This window comes from Rhea pennata, chromosome 15 (assembly GCF_028389875.1).
Source record: "Rhea pennata isolate bPtePen1 chromosome 15, bPtePen1.pri, whole genome shotgun sequence".
NCBI lineage: Eukaryota > Metazoa > Chordata > Aves > Rheiformes > Rheidae > Rhea > Rhea pennata.
In genome coordinates this window covers 16,955,036-16,972,783 of record NC_084677.1, presented here as the reverse complement: position 1 = coordinate 16,972,783, position 17,748 = coordinate 16,955,036, and the positions used below count along the sequence as shown (strand labels likewise).

General features: G+C 36.7%; 1 protein-coding gene across 4 annotated transcripts in view; it reads right to left on the bottom strand.

Moving 5' to 3' along the window:
- EPN2 (epsin 2) overlaps nucleotides 1-17,748 on the bottom strand; it is a 49,066-nt gene that overhangs the window by 21,650 nt on the left and 9,668 nt on the right. For all 4 annotated transcript variants that reach the window (XM_062587922.1, XM_062587923.1, XM_062587921.1 and 1 more), the window contains one exon: nucleotides 1,719-2,493. In XM_062587922.1, coding sequence (XP_062443906.1) covers nucleotides 1,719-2,313 — 595 coding nt within the window. In that variant the 5' untranslated portion in view covers nucleotides 2,314-2,493. The remainder of the gene's footprint in view (nucleotides 1-1,718; nucleotides 2,494-17,748) is intronic.

Genomic DNA, 17,748 nt, shown 5'->3' with positions numbered 1-17,748 from the left:
CAAGTGAGAATATACACACTCTGTATTGAACGAATGGCCAAACTTCCTTCCAAACATCTAGCATGCCATCAAAATTCTTACAATGTCTAAGGAGTAACTACTCAGCAACACACCCTGTGTTACTCAATACTTGCTGTGAGGAACAGTTTGAGGCCTCTGGTATCATTTAATACGACAAACAACAATAATTACATACATCAGTTAATGTAAGAGGCTAGTGAAGGACACTGCAGAACAAACAAAAGCGTTCTCAGCATAGCTTAGCGAGTATTCTTTCGGTCCATCAGTTTATGATAAAACCAACAATATTTCCAGGCTTTTCATATATTAAAGTTTTTTTGCTATAGCAGACAAGAGGATGGCAGAAAGCAGATGACTTAAAAAGAAAAAAAAAACATTATTATAGTGGTGATAGGATTCATACTGAATCCATGCTCCAATATCATTATTACAGAAAAACTAAAGTGTCTGTTACTCCACTGTTAGATAAGGGACAGAATAGAAATTCTTGTACCTAAGAACATTCATGCACATTTTTTGTTCTTTTTTGAGAAGGGGAACCTTGCACCCTAAAAATATTTCCTTTTGAAAAAAAATTAGTACTTTTTCCTGCTTTTCTCTGTAGTTTTAACTGAACATTCTTCATCCTAGCTTTATTTGTGCTGCTAACTTATTATTGACTTCCACACAACAGCTTGATATAAGACAGGGGGACCAACATCATTCATGTATGTATAATTTGAGAAGTGTTTTGGGATACTGGGCATGACAAACTTAAAATTCTTAAAACTGATGCTCAATCAATTCACCACAATGGCTCTGTTACGGTCCTCCACACACTAAAAGCATTCATTTTAAAGAAAAGATTTTCCTTCAGAATTAGACCACAACCACTGACATTTCAGCCAAAGCAGCTTTAATCAGATCATTACTTATATTAGGAAGGATTTAGTGCCAAACCAGGCTTCTTCCTAACACGACAGGGAGTTCCCCCAAGCAGCCGTATAAAGAATGCATTCTTCCCACATCACTGCATTTCTTTTTTTCTTTCCTTTTTTAAAAAATTAGGATGAAATATGGTATTTAGTACTGATATTTGCATACAAAAAGCTGATAGCATAAATTAATATCATTTCAAATTAAACACTGACATAGTCAAAGTGTTACTAGTTTAAAAACTGCTGAGCAAGCAGTAAAGTTAAATAATTCTTCCTAAAATAAAATGGAAGCAACATAAAGAAACCATCTAGAGAAATGATCAAGGAAATACTCTGTACTTTTAACTTCTGAAATTATACGTTAGGAAAAAAACTGAACTCAACGAATTTTCAAACATTCCTTTTAAAACTAGAAACAAAAGAAAAAAAATCATTTAATAATTGCCCTACTGAAGACCTATCACATCAGACATAGGAACATATTCACAGAAACAGCTTGACAAAACTACCTTTTGGAACTGGCAGTAAACAGCTGCTTTTTAAATTGATTTACATCAACACATGCATCCTTTCCAAAAGGAATGTTTAAGTACAGCCATTTGAAAAGACATTAGTACCGCACAGCAGACCTACAAAGATTCAGTCACTGCAAAAAGCTCCTTGTAGTCTGTATGTTAATCTCCCTAGAAGAAACCATTTACTCACTTTTAACAGCATATCAGAATACAAAATCTCTGGAAATAAGAAAAATCCCTCTTACGTGCATTTGTTTGTACTTACAGCCATGATAAGATGCTGGGGAGCCTCCAGACTTTCCATATTCTTGCTCTGAGTAGCTAGTGGATAAGTTTGGCTGGCTGGAGCCTCGGCCAAACGTGATCTGATTGCTACCCACTCCAGTGGCCACCTGAGCCATGCGTTCTTTGGTCTTCAGGGCTTGAGCCCTCTCTGTCTTGAGTCGCTCATCATCCTTCAGAAGTGACACTAACTGCTTGGATTTCTCCCTTACATTGATACCCTGGTCTTTACCATCTCGATCAATATACTGAAAATCTTTCAATGTCTGAATAGCAAAAATATTCTCTTTACACTGCTGTGCCACTCTCTCAGAACCAGTTTTAATCAGATAATCTAACAGAGTAAGAGCCTTGTATACATGTCGCCAGTTTTTGCCATGGTCATTCAGCCGTTTCCAGATCATGCTCATAATTTCAGAAAAGGCCACAACATTGTAAGTCAGATCTGCTATTTCAGTCATCAATGAACTGGAGGGACCCCAGGGGTCATTAGAGGTTGCTTCCCGAACTTTTATTTCGGCTTCTGAATAGTTGTTCACAATGTTCTTCATCTGCCGCCTAATAGACGAAGTCGTCATTTTTATTTCCCTTTTTAACAACACAGACTCCGGAACACAAACAAAGAAAGGGTTATATTTGTTCTTCTATGAAAGTTTCTGAACTACGAAGACTCTGTATCAGTGACTGATTTGTAACAAGTTCCACTACAATCATTTCCTCTCTTCAAAAAAATGACACGAGAAAATGAAAATCATGACCTGGAAAGGAAAGAAAAAGTACGTTAGTTGGGTCTTTAATTATTCTTATGTGGAAAGCAATCTGTAAACTGAGAAACTTTGCTGAAGTCAGTTGATGATTTTTCTCTCTATGTTTCTTTAGGTGATCTGATTTTTGAAAACAACTTACTCTCCTCACCTCAAGAATAACGGATAGACCAGATAATATTACCTGTTTAAATAATGTGAATTTCCACTAAGTCCAACAATAAAAACATCAAAAATGCTAAACAGGACAAACAAAAGAAAAAAAAATCATATTGATGTAAATGCAAAAAAATGAAAAGCAAAACAACAAACAGAAACTAAGTCTAAGAAATGAGTTATGGATTTACTTTCCAACAAGGTAAAAGCAATCACAGAATTTTTAATATAGAAATTATCTGCTGTGTTAACAGCTTGCAGAGTTTAGATTAAACCACATGAGAAATTCCCCATTTAGTAGTCATTAGGTTCATCCTAATGGTTAACAATTTCACTGCGCTGGTCTAAGACAGCTGCTGTACAAATCTATGTAAGAAAAAAAAAAAAAAAAAAAAGTAACCAGGGTATTTTTGAGATCTCTCTCACAAACTTGAGTAGCATGCAGTTTTAGGGCAGAGATCCTGAACTATGCTCTGTATTCAGGCAAGACCTAGGGAAGAGAAACACCAGAATGATGCACTCCAATTCAAGGTGACCTTTAATGCTAAGCAGATTAGAGGGATTTTTTTTTTTTTTCAAATGCATCTACTTTGTGTATTTGACAGCACTTAACAGATTCACAGTTCCTGCTCTGTGCATCTTCCACACAGCACAAAGGAATTTCTAATTATATGAAAATGAAGTTATAAAACCAAAGTGACCGGTGTGACTCAAAGTGACTCAAGGACAAGCTTTGGAGCTGGAAAGCCCTTTCAGTTATTTACTTAAGATCACCATGTTTCAAGTCAGAGGCCTATTAAGCTTAGAATACATTACAGGTAACAGATTTTGATAGCGCCTTAACAGAGTTAGAATAGCCATTGACAGTCACCAGTCATTCAAACAACAAGCACTGATTCTACAAAGAAATTTGCCATGTGGCACTTTTAAGGCGCCCTCCAATAACACCTACCCAAACACTTACAAGAAACAGGATCATTTATGAAAAACATAGGAAAGTACAAAAGCATCAATTTTAAGTTCAACTTTGTCATCATTCTTCAAATTCCTATCATGCACTCTAAAACAAAAGTAGAATTAATAGATAACTTAGACAATGCGTAGATCTATTATTTCTTCCATACAAAGGCATACACCCTTTCTAGGGAACAATTCTGAGTGAGTTAAATTACCCCAAGACAAGTCTGATTCTTAAAGTATTTTACAACGTTCCACAGAAGTTAATCTTCAGCAGAATAAAAACAATTACACTATCACGGAAAATTAGCTTAGCCTTGAAATTAATATTAAACTTCAGGTAAACTGCACCATCCTAGTGCTTTCCTCAATATTTAAATCCAACTGTAAAAGAGGAATGCTGATCTGTTGTCAGATGACTAGTAGCAATAGACAAGTCACCTCCTCCAGCGGCTTTTATAGCCCTAGGGGGGTTATATATTTCATAAACCCAGAATTTGAAAAAGATGATCCTACATAAACATTTCAGCACCACTCCTCCTCCAATCAATAAAGAGGTAAAGATTATAGGGCAAGAATCACTTCAAGACGTAAGTGAGGTCAAGAGTTCAACAGGATTCAGAAAAAAAAACAGGTATTTCTCTGTTAGGCAAGAACACTCAGAATTCTACTAGTAGTCAAGAAAAATGACTGTGACTTTTGAAAGAAAAACAAGTAGTTCTTTCTTTAGGGTAAAAGCAGCCTCATCTCATTTGGGCAAGGAAGACAGTTCCCTAGTGGGCAGATTACCCCAGGACTGCCTTCTGCAGGGCATCTCACACTTTTAAAGGCCTGAAAAGAGATCAGCCTCAGCTCTCTCACATTGTGGCAAGTTGTACTGTTCATTTGTCTCACACCTGGGTGGTGGTGGGGGAAGTACTGAAATGCTGTACTGATTCTAAACGTTGCAAGTAAATATTCATGCAATAAAATCTAGCACTCTTAACTGCCACATTGGCTTCTCTTTCGGTGGAATATCCACACCAAGAAAGATGTTCTGTTCACAAACCTGGACTTGAACCAGTGTTAAGGTACTGCCGTAAGTAGCTCCAGTACTAACGTGCTTTCCATTCCTGTAGTAGGATGCCCGCAGCCAAGTAATAAAAGAACTACACTGATACTTTGACTGTCATGAGCATCATGGAAAGAAGAATTGATCTAAGCAACCCCAGTAAACTACGAAACAAGCAGCCAGCACCATGCGTGAAAAATAGTTCTTCGTTACATCTGAACCATAATCAGTCCTACCTATGTACTGTCACTTAACCACAGTTGCTAAAAACCAGCATACAGTAGTCTAAATGGTATTTTTCTGTTAGTCAGATGATATGTTCACCAACAGTCCTTAAAAAAAAAAAAAAAAAAAAAAAAGCAGAGATATACTTGTTACTAACCCTGAATTATTTTTAGGAGGACTCCTACATGTCCAGTGCTGCTATCTTTTTCCTCCACAATCACAACTAAACATTAACACAAAACAAAATACAAAACTAAACTGAAGAAAAGTAGACACTGCAAGATAGCTAAACTACACAAAATGAATGGAACAGATCCACAACATGGAAGCTAGGACTGAACCAGGCAGTGTGCCATGAGACTGATAATATCAGAGTCCAACCGATAGTCCCTTTCCCAGTGGCTCAGCACTGCTGCTTCATGCCAAAAGTTACCACTGTTCAAATCTGCTGGTTTACCTGCTCCGGTGATTGCTCCCTAATCCACTACCCTCAAAAGGAGCTTCATTAATAAAGATTTGTTACTTAACCTAACGAACTCCTTTTGTCCAGAGTAGATTCAGGAAGGTTCAGAAAGAAAGCTGAAACAAGATATGTCAGGAGGCGGCAACATCTGATAGAAAGGCGGTTACAAAGAACTAAGAACAGGCTGTAAGCAATAGCTTTGTTACTTGGCAAAGTTGGAGGCAGAGGATACAAGTGCTACCCTAACCATGAGGAGAGGTATACTGCAATACGGAACCCAGATCAGGAGAATACAAACGCCCCACAAGGGCTGAGCTTATCACTCAAACAGAAAAAACAGTTGAGTATACACCACGAAGCCTCAAAAACAAAGTCAGAAAAACATTTCAAACCAATTAGATAAAAAGTCCACCAAGTCCAACATCCTGTCTTAGACATTAATCCTCATGGAAACAGTATGAGGAAGGAACATGTATATTCCCTTGTTTACATTATCAGTAGATAAGCAGCTTAGATATGTTGGATACAACCTCTAGTGCAGAGTTTAACAGTTGTGACTAATTGGAACACTCCCTCCGTCTCCCCTAATACCTTTTTCAAGCGAGTAGTATTCCTTATTTTTCTCTTTCAGCAACAGTGAGTGCAGTAACTGAACTCTGAAAACAAGTACTTCTTTTAGATTGTTTTAAACTTGGACATTTATTCCTCAAGGTGTAGACAGAAGGCTCACGTTTTAAGAAACAGCAAATTATCTTTAGCTCTTTGTATCACTCAATTCATAGAAGGTGACTGCTTCCTTTCAAGCCATAAGGCTTAATCCCTCTGTTTGGAAGTTATTCCATACCTCTGATCATCCGTGTTGTCTTTCCATGTTACACTTATTTCTTGGGACATATGCAATTCCAAGAATTTAAGATATGGCCGTAACGCGTTTATTCTGCAACATAACAATTTACTGCTTATGATTTATATTCTTTATTGAATAATTTCTAACGTACCATCGTACCATTTGCCATTTAGTAGTTTTGCCTCTAATTTCTGCATGAAGATCTGGGATCGTTTCTTTTCTATGTGCAAATGCATTGAGACAATTTGATCTGCCATCTTATCACTCATCAGATCTCAATCTTTCTCCATTCCTTTGAAATATTCAAGATTAACTTCAAATTTGACTACTATGGTTCAATTCAACCACCTTAGTATTTAGAAATGACCTGCAAAATATTTGCAGTAAATATTTGCAGAAGCACAGATCTTTGGCAGGACACTTCACTGGAAATAACCCTTCACTGTGAGAACAGATCACATATTCCTAACTCAGTTTCCTGCCTTTTAACCAGATGTAAATCTATGAAAAACATTCCTGTCTTATGAGAGTTTTGTTTCTTTAGGGGCCAGGGATAAGAGACCTTATCAGCATTTTTTTTTTTTTTTTTTTTTTTGTAATAAACTAGATTATACAACCAAGTGGCTCAGCTACATGTACCTCCACAGCTAAGGAATTAAGAATTTTTAATTTTTGTTGCAATTTGACAAGCTTTTGAAAAAAATCATTTTAATAGTGTACTTTACCTTTGGAAATATAAATTTTACAGTACATGGGAATATGTAGATGCCCTAACATCAACTTTTGGCTCATGAAATAAATACAACTGAAGAATTAATAATAATCATAACATAAACAGGCCCATAGACAGCCAGGATGCCATTTTACTTATTATGCCATTTAACTATTAAATGACACCAAAAGCAGTGGCCTCCCATCCCTCCAACCGCTTCACCTTTGCCTCTCTTGCATCAAATCTAGTAATCATGCAACAGCACAGTAAAGCTAATCAGCTTCAGATCTAACAGAAAATTAGCCTTGTTGCATACATTAGCTTTTTGCCAAATCAGTGAGCTGACCAGACTCACTGCACACTGACACGATCCTAAGTCCAGCTGCAAGGCAGACAGTAAGAAAAGAGTGAAAATAATCTCACTCTAGCCTGCGTTTGAAAGGGGCAGATTAAAGTTGTCGAGCTCCACAAAACAGCACCAGGAAGTGAAGAACGTTCATTACCACCCAGCATAACCACAAGCACTAGTAACTTGTGTACCTAGTTTCAAAGAAGCAGCCAAATGAACAAAGGTATGATCCAAGGCCCACTTGTGCTCTCCACGCAGGAGAGAGATTCTCCATCTAAACGAAGGAACAGTACCTGTGGTTTTGCTGCAAAGCACAGGCAAGAATCAGAACACAAATTATAGCCTCACTGAGTACATAAATGGTTTGCAGAAAACCCCACACTTATGGAAAGGTCAGGTTTATGTTTAGGATTTATTATTTAAATTACAAAAAAAAAAAAAAACTGCACCCCAAAAGCAAACAAGCAAGTGACTTCATATACGTGCAGTAGGCCCAGTTTATGACAACTGTTTCAAATTGGAAGCTTCACTCTTGCAAAGCTTCTAAAGAAGGCTACCACAGAGCAAACCTAAAGAATAATGCTTTGCAAAAACAAGAGCAGAGCAAACATTTCAAGAAGAGATTATGCTGAATTACGTGAAACAAGTATTCTTTACTTTTCCAGAAAATTAAAAATCTCATTTCTTGTTCTATTATAGACTCAAAAATCAGCAGTCCAAAGGTTTACATATTAACAAGCTGACATGATTCATTACTTTACCTTTGACTCATGAAAACAAAGACATTTAACAAGAACTAGATTAATGTCTATACTTTTTATTTTTCTGAATTTTGTTTTATCAGATTATAAATGCAAACAATGACAGGGGTGGAAAGTTGACAAGGTTTTTTTTTTTCCACATGCTAGTTTTAACAACACATGAGATAACTATTTCAGCAACAGCTGTAACACTCACTCCAAGAATTCTATATACCTTTAGGAATCTGCTTTACAAACTGTCTGCTTCTACACTACACAAAACAAACATTTACTTGACTATTATAGGTCATGGAATACTGTAACAGCCTATGTTATGGTTAAAGAAATCAAAGAGCCAAATATCTCTATTGCATAAAAGTGCATTTTTATGCACATTTTTAATGTATGATCAGATATTTTTATATATAAAGTTTATTTTTTCAGAGACTTCAGTGAATTAACACCTCGCTAGGAAACTAAAAGAAAGTACAATACACTTGCAACTTCTGCAAAAATCAGTGTTTGCCTTTTGAACAGTACAGTTGCAATTACAGCAGAAAGTAAAACTAGCTGATTGAAGCTACCATTCCTTGCTAACAACAGGAAAGGCATGATCAGCTTGAACAGACTTTCTTTAAAAGGTTAAGCAGGGAGGGGAAGAGGGAATTGTTTTGTCTTGTTCAGTTTAGATGAGCCTTCCAAACTTTCTTCCCCCCAGTCCCCACAGCCCATTTTCTCTGGCTTAGAGGTAGCCTGTCATCTTTTGATAGATAGACAAAGTGAAGTTTACTTGTGCTGTCAAGAGTAACTTGGAGGTGAGTACCTGATTTCCTCTTCCTATTCTAATAGTTTCATTACAGAAATAACTCTGCTGAATTCTCGTGGTGCTTTTTTAGATACAAAGGGGCAGACAGAAGGAATTCTTGACTAAACTCAGCAGATTTCTCACAAGAGATTACATTCGCTAAATGAAATCTACACGAGGAAACCATCTTTAATTCACTAAGACTAACATAGAAATGAGGCCAAGCCACAAAGTCCTTAATAAACTTAGTTCAAAGAAACAGCCATACAAATCCACCTATATACAGACTTTCAACAGAATTCATTCACATATCTGGAATGTAAAACTCAAACTAGGGTTTGTCTGTTCTGATAAAATGCCCTTCACTTCAAACCTGAAAGTAAATATATAAATAGTCCAGCTAAGTATGGTCTAAAAACATATATATGTATAGATAGGTTTGAGAAGTCTCTCACATCAAATGGACATTAAAAAGAAACAAACATTAAACATAAAAACAAGGTTAGCCAGAATACTGGCATAGAATTTTAATTCTACATTGGACAGTATATTAGACAACACAAAATAGATTAGTCATTTACTCTCAGTATCATGTATACAAAATGACTTTCAGAAAAGCTATTAATCGGCTCATTATTTTGTGATATCAAGTCAGTTTGCACAGATATAAGACAACTTATTCTACATAAAATCATCTCTCCCCCCTTCCCAAAATATATGGAAAGATAACTACAAGTTTCCATCCAAAGATCCATAGCACAGTAATAGCAAGACATTTTGATGGCTATCATTATCAAATGCACTCAAACAGCTCAAAACAGTTCCCTTATCTGGTTCACAGGACAGTCTACAACAGCTACACTGACAACAGAGAGCAAGACTGTAATACTGGGGACATAGCGGGGCTATCTCAAGCCAACTGTGCTATTAAACAGCTCAGTACTATGAAAGTGTATCTTCAGGATCAAGGATCCAAACAGTACCATCCCAGATATTTGTATCCAAATACAATTTCAAAGGAGTGCAAGTGCAATACAAAGCCTCAAAGAGCCACAAGAACCTTTCCTACCTAAGATGTGCTGAAAGAGCTATGAGGACTTCCAATGTATTACAAAAACAGAAGCACATGCTTTACCTGTAAGATTTGAATACCTACAAACAGCTAGAAGTCTGATCTTCAGTCTTGCTCTCCTTGCCATCGGAATAGAATGACAGAGGCAGGCAATGCTAGGGGATTTGTTTTCCAGGATAAATTAGAGAAACGAGGGCCTGAAGAGTGCTTTTTAACCAGTCTGCAAAGAATTAAGACTAAAAGGCAAGTGTTGCCAAATGCTAAGGAAAAGCCTCCCCCAGACAGACAAACTGACACCACATCTTCACTGAGCAAAAAGCACACACACACAAATGCATCCCAAACACATCCCAAACTGTAACAATAAGCCACCTTTTATTTATGGCAAAGTAAAATTGCCTGACATTGTAATTCTCATTCTAGTTTTCCTACGATAACTTGTGTATAAATGCAAAACTACTGTGCTTTTAGAAATCCTGATCTCCCACAAAGAGGAGCCAGAAATCATTGATCAGTAAATGGAGCACATGCCTTTATTTAAAATTAAGGCATATAATAACTCAGAAAAAATGACAGCAAAGACTTTATATTATATATATGCACACTAGATACACAAGAAAGTCTTCAACTGCTTCAAAAATTTCATTCTATTCCTACACTGCTAAAGAAATTCTCAAGCTTAATTAATTCTCTTTCATATTTTTTCCCTATTCGTAAATAACTCAAACAGAACAACTGGATGACCAAAAGGTTATCATTTTACTGCCTACTGTATAATATGCTACTGTAATACAAACATTGTTTCTGAAAGCAAACAGGATGAGGGGCAAATGTACATTGTGATGCCTTGGAGAAGAGTACTGAGAGAAGCTAAGCAGCTTGGCACAATACATAAAAGCCAACAACCAGCACAGTTAGTAGCTCTCTTGTGCTATTGTACAGCAGAGCAAATAGCAATTCATGTGAGTAAAACAGTAAAATGAAGACAGCAAAACCACCATCAATGCCCTCCCTTAACCTTCAAAATTATTTACAAAATTAGCTAAGAATACAGATTGATAAATAGTTTGAAGAACTGGGCTAACTTCAGAAGAAAGGTTTAATTTACATTTTTACAAAGTCTGAATGCTTGTTTTCCTCCTTAGCATAATTTCTGAGAAGAGGACATTGTTCAAAAAATAAAAATTTTGGAAAATTTCCACTCCCTTTTATAAATGACAGAACAAAGTCAGCTTTCACTGACAGCAGGTGGTCAAATGGTTTCTTTAAATAAAGAGTTAATGCCAAAAGAAATTCTCATTCGAATTCATGCATATTCATGAATTTCAAGGTTAGATTCCACGCTGTTTTTAGTCATACCTCTGACTCGGAGATAAATTAAGTCTAACTTGTACAGCAATTTAGCTGTAAAACAGATTTTCATATACAAATTTGCCCATGTTTTATCCGTAACACCTTTTCTTATTACACGTCTACTTAAATTACGAGGGCAGCACTTGAGCTCAATGGAGAGCTTATCTTATTATTCACACAGCCTACAAAAGAGAGGAGGGGGGAAGAAGAAATCTAACAATTTTCATTTCAGAGCTGAGAACATGGCAGCCTTCCCTGACTGCTTTACCTCCGGACCTGCAAAGCCAAAGTCACCAGTGATTTGACACCTGCAGTTACATCTGACTTTGTATAGCTGGTAACACAGCTGGAATTATCGACAACATGGGAGGAAGCGACAAATATGTTCCAGAGTGCTGTGAAAGGGTACAGTCTCTGTAAGAGCCATGCAGATCACTGCAAACGATCCAAATCCGACCTACACTGGAGCTCTGATTTTAGGATTACAAGCTTTGACAACATCTCTTTAAAAATAACACATTCCTACGCCTATGGCTAGGTCAAGTGTTGTCAACAGTACTACCTTCATTTCATGCAGCAGATCTCCGTTTATTTTTCACTCATAATACACCAAGTACCAGATGTATAATGAATAACAGAATATTGCAAAATTACGAAACAGCATAACATCAGGGCATTACACATTGAAACAGAAATTCTAAATGCGAATTAATCTAACACTGCAGTGAAAATATCTCTCAGACTCTCAAAAGGTATTTGTTCTCTGGGGATTACCTACTTGAATGAAAGCATTTCATCTTTTATTCTCACAGAGAAAGAAAGAAAAAGAATTAATTAATAAATCACCCAATATATGCCTTAACAAAAAGGCAACAATTCAAAATAAATTCAGTTTACCTTGTATATTTGAGTAGTATTTTCAACTGAATTAAAGACAGTAGGAGATACTTCTCTCCTTCTGTATTCTCATTTTGGAAGAGAGGAAGATACCCGATATTCTGGCCAGAGGATGTGTCTTAGAATCTCACAGTGATTAGCACAGTCCAGCCTTCTCACTTAGCCTGCTTACCGGGTGACAGGAAACAGCCAAAGACAGAAGCCTTTCTATCTTCTCCCACCAACTCAGAGCCTTGATGCACCAACTTGAACACAGGCTTGGTGTATTTCTTTTTTCAACAATTGACCAGTAAAAGCACATTCAAACTGGTACACAATATAGAGGCCTAATTTAAGAAAATACCTATCACTAATCAGGCACCTTATGAGCAACTCAATGTTTTTACACATTCCACATCACTACCACTCTGGAAATGCTGGCTGTTGTACACAGCAGCTTGGAACAGAGAAGTGATCTATTCCTGTTGATCTTAACCATCCTGAAATGTACGCATTTTCTCCAGTTTCTCCTACATTTCTGCTTCAGGACAGACAGATTCAACAGGCTACTCTGATCACTGGGGGAAAGGGAAGAATATAGCCTTTTAAATTTCTTATGTAGAGGAGAAAAAAAATAAACCATTGTAAATCAAGGTACTTCACTTCTCACCAGCATCACTTTGTTTCTTTTGAGAAGCCATCTAGATTTACAAACTAGTTATTAAGCTGAGCTTTAGAGGGGCTCATACAGATACACATGGAAATAATACCATCTAAAAATCTGTAACACTACAAAATGTTATTTATGGCCACTAAGTCACAAGATTCTCATGCAGTCAGTTTTTAAAATTCAACTGACAAGAAAAACTGTATGCATATATATTTTATGTTCATGTATGAGAGCTGATATTTTGCTATCTGCTACTTAAAATTACTCAGAGATTTCACCAATTAATTTCAGTTCTCAATTTATTACTATAAAGCACACATCATCATTATGAACAGTTTCTCCTATCCACCTACACACCACAGACATGCAATCGCATTAATAAATTCAATAGGCCAGAGGCAATCATGACAATGATTAGGGAAAAACATCAGTTTAACTCTCCGTGTTACTACTGCTTGGGCTGGAAGCTGAAAGACTAATTAATACTTTTACTGTATAACATGAATTTCTAATGACAAGGATTGTTCAAGGAAGATATCTATTCTTACACCCAAAATATTACTATCTTTTTCAGTTAAAATTATGAGGTATACTGTCTGCTAACACAAACTGTAAATCTTCAGGAAAAGAGGCAATTGACTTAGTAATCTACCTACACTCACAAATGCCTGTTCTCAGCATAAAATTCCTCGAGTTCCACTACTCACAGCTACCATACTTACACACTCACCTTGAAAAGTCGACACACGGTCTTAATTCAACTATAACGTAACTGGTAATGATTAACATAAGGTTAGTTTAACCTCATAAATTAAGCTATGTGTAGTTCTATGCTCATGACTGATTTAGTCACTATAAAATTCTAAAGTAGGAAATACATGTCTTAAAATCCTCTATGCACTCGGCTGTAGGAGCTTTTTGGCCAAAATCAAGGTTTTATGCCAGGCGTACAGGATCATATTTAAACATACAGGGGCTGTGGGTACTGGAAGGCAAATGAATTTAAGAAAGAGAGTAAAAAAGCTGGTATTATACCCAACTGCTTAGCTTTCCTGTATCTGTGGCTTCACTTACGGAAGTATGCAATCCAGAAGCACTAATTTTCTAGCTATTTTAACACATCACTACTTTAATAGAAAAGGAAATCCATCCTTTTTTAAAAGGAAAAAAATTGTAACTACTGAGAAACTGAGCAAAGAATACATAACAATTGCTTAAATTAATGCACAGACATAACATGCTGTCCTTGTTAGCAAGCTGTATCAAATGCAACAAAAGGGCTATACTTAGAAAAAAGACATTTTAATGTAGTAACCAGTAACTAACTCAACCTTTTTTTAAAAAAAAAAAAAAATATATAAATGCACATGTATCTCAAAGTTTCCTTTCTCTAAGTTTAAATTGAGTTTAAAATTAATTATGTAAAAGACTGCACCTTGGCACTACCTAGGCCAGAAACTGAGAGGCAGGATGAGGAAAAACAAAGTGTCTGGCTCCACTATCAACAGTCAAGCTTAGGCAGAAAGGGAGGCTGTAGTTTCACAGCTACAGTTTTATTCTCTGCTACTCCGGGGGGGCTGCTACTGAAAGCAGCAGTCAGACTCCTGCCTGCTCTGCCCCTCAGGGCAGATCTAGAGATAGGCTGAATCAGTTTGGTGAGCTGATCTGACGCACTGACTGTACATACAGATAGCCGGGTTTTCTGACAGATCGGGTCACCAAGCCAACTCATCCCAAAGTCACTTGAATTACTAAATCCACCACAAGGGGAGTAACATTAATTTTAACATCTATAGCTACATTTCCTCAGACAAAATATAAAGCTGCATCTTGAAAGTACATACTGAGTGGTGAAGTTAAAGATGCTGATTTAAAGTTGGGATTTGTCTTCAATAGATAATAGTGTAAAAGTAATGAATAGTGTTCTCTTTACTGGCAAATTTCCTTTTGCTACCTAGCTGCTAGTAACAGTAAGAGCCAAATTCATTCGCTGTTCACTTGCTGTTCACCTTTCCCTCTTATTCCTCCATATCTTTATCTTAGCATACTGTAAACAGACCTTGAGTTTCCAAAATCTTTTACAGTCAGCTTGGCCTCTTTTCTCAAGACCTTCTTAACAGAGACATTTAACTTACCTACAACTACTATCACAGCCAGAGAAACAATTCCATCTAAAGGAATGGGCTTGCCTGGCAGATAAAAAGTGCAGCTAGAGGAGAGGGCACAACAGCACCCTTCAGCAGCAGCCTGGATTTCAACTGGGTTTTACATTCACAATGAAACAGCACTCAAAAATACTGCCAGTCACTTTAGTCTACTTGTGAGCTGTCCCAGTTCCTGATTTGAACTATATGCTTAAGCCTATCTTTGATGGAAGTGAAGCACTAAAAGATAAGAAAAATTAGTCCACCTGATAAGGTCTTCTGGATTTTTTCCCCCGCATCATGCTACACAGAATCACATAGAACATTCAGATTGCTTCATTCAGGCATTAGTAAGAATCATTCCTATTCCCAAATGCAAAGGTTTGTTATAAGGTTTAGTAATATTTTTGTTGGGTTTTTTGAGTTAAAATTCTGACTTCAAGATACCAGTGAATCCCATTTTCCTGTGCGGATGTGCACCAACTTTCAACAGTCAGCATAACAGTTCCAGAAGCCTTCTAAATCTATTCTTCAGCAGTAATATTCTATATACTCTTATCTATTCTGGACATTTAGACAGAAAATTATCTGAGTGGGAGTTAGCTTGCTCTTCTCAAAGAGGATGACAAAGACTTGTTACTAAAAAGCATCTGTGCCTGTTCCATTACTAAAGGTCATTTTCTTCCAGTCAGCTCTTGTAGAGAACATTTTATATCCTCTTAGCTTTGATGCTCTGCAACCAGCAAATGCATACATGTCCTCAGGATTCCATATATCACATGAGGAGTCCAAAAGGTAGAGGGCAATATCCATCACATGTAATCCAAAACGCAAGCCTCAGATATTTCTGATGCAGCTGATTATAGCTACAGACAGTTTCAGGGCTTTTTTGGTTTTTTTAAAGGCAAATCTACTGTGTAATACTACTACTGTCTATATCTCCCACAGCTGGCTTGTATCCCTGTACTGATGCCTATTCTTTTAACCACTATTTTAATTTGAGTTATTAAAAGTATTTTCTCTCTTTAGATTTATAAACAGAAAAAAAGAGTGACTTAAAAACTCTCCCACTCCATTTTTTTATTCCCCTCCTCCCCTAAGAGCATTCCATCTAGCCCAAATGCACAGAAGAAATTCTAGCCCATTAACATCCATCAGCTAACAGAAGGGTAATGAATTCATCAATATTGCTAAAATGCGTGGGTACAGTATCATGCTGAATCATTCAGGAACTACATTTTGAGCAAGAAGAACTCAAACAACCTGCCTTACACTGTCAGCAACCATTTTCCAGAAGGAGGAAAAACGAACATATTAAGATCACCCTCAATTTTGTTATCCCTCTTGATGAGGATGGTAGTGTCTCTGCACACCAGTACTTCCAAGTCATTCAAATCCTCGTTTGTCATTCCTTTTCTCTGGACATCAGTTTCGTTAGCAGGGTACCATCACCAGTACACTTTCAAGAAGCCTTCATTGTTCATTTTCCTGCAAAGGGTATAGGGACCTGGCCTTCCCTGGCTTGCAAGTGTCCAAATCAGACGATCCGTCTTAACATTGAGTATTCATTTTGTGAACAAAAAAAGCATTGTTCCCTCAATACTAGGCTACTGCGAATTGTTACAGTGCCATAGATTTGTCTCAGATTAGTCTTTGTGATCTATTTACAAAGCTATGGAGGGACCATCTTCTTCCTCCAGCAAGAAGTCTTTTTTTCCCAATAGTGTAAGTTCTAAACTAAGAACAGCCAAAAGCTATCACAATTAGGTAGCCATATAAAAATTGCTATCCTAAGAGAAAACACATTATGGACAAACATGAAAGCATAATTATCAAAATAAATAAGTCATCTGTGACTGTGACAACAGGCACAGAAGAATATCACGAGGAAAGGAATCATATCATAATTCAGTAAAACAGTATTAAGTTCCTTTCACTGTTAAGTGAATAATAGAAGGCATTTAGTTTTATGTTATGATAAACTTTCAAATATTTTTTTTTAAATAAATTATATAAAGAAACAAATATCCAAAGTGCAGAGTAGAAAGTGCTCTGCTTCTTTTCCTTTTTCAGGTATGCCAAGTCTGGCTTTCTCTGTTCCTCAGCACTTTTAAAAATGGTAATAAATATTTCACATTTGTTCACACTTGCAGTTAAAATGGTATCTACTGTAATTAAGTCCAAGAATAAGAAGGTTTTTGTTAAGGTAGCCTTTATAAACTGGCACAATTAATGCAACATTCAATAACTTAGCTTCCTTAATAAAGTCTTAGAATACATACAGTTACACATGTGCCTACATATCCTTAACTCCCACGGCTTAGTTCAATTAATACTATTAAATCTTTAATGCTTACCTACAAAGGCTTTTTTTTAATTTTTTAATAGCTTTCATAGGTTAGGATAAATGTTTTAAGTCTTTCTACTGTATTTTAAATAAACCTTTTTTTTTCCACTTTCACGTTTGCCTTTTTGACAACCCTGCATTTCTCTGAAGCTCCTGGAACTTTGTCTTCTGTGAAATGATGACATTACAAACACAAAAAGATATGTTAATCACAGAGCTGAATCAGAGACTTTTTTCCTCTCGCATGCCCTCTGGCCTGGGAGTTGGCAATAGAACTGCTTTAATCAAAACAGTGTAGCAACCTGTAAGGAGAGAGCATGTAGTAAGTGAGGGAGGGGACTTTCATTTCCATCTGTTTAGCATGTAAGAACCAGGCTAGTGCTCAATTCCCTTTCACTCTGGTTCCCCACGAAAGGAAAAGATGCAAAAGTCACAGCAATTTATGAAAAACATTAAAACAGGAGTTGTGATAAAACGCAGGC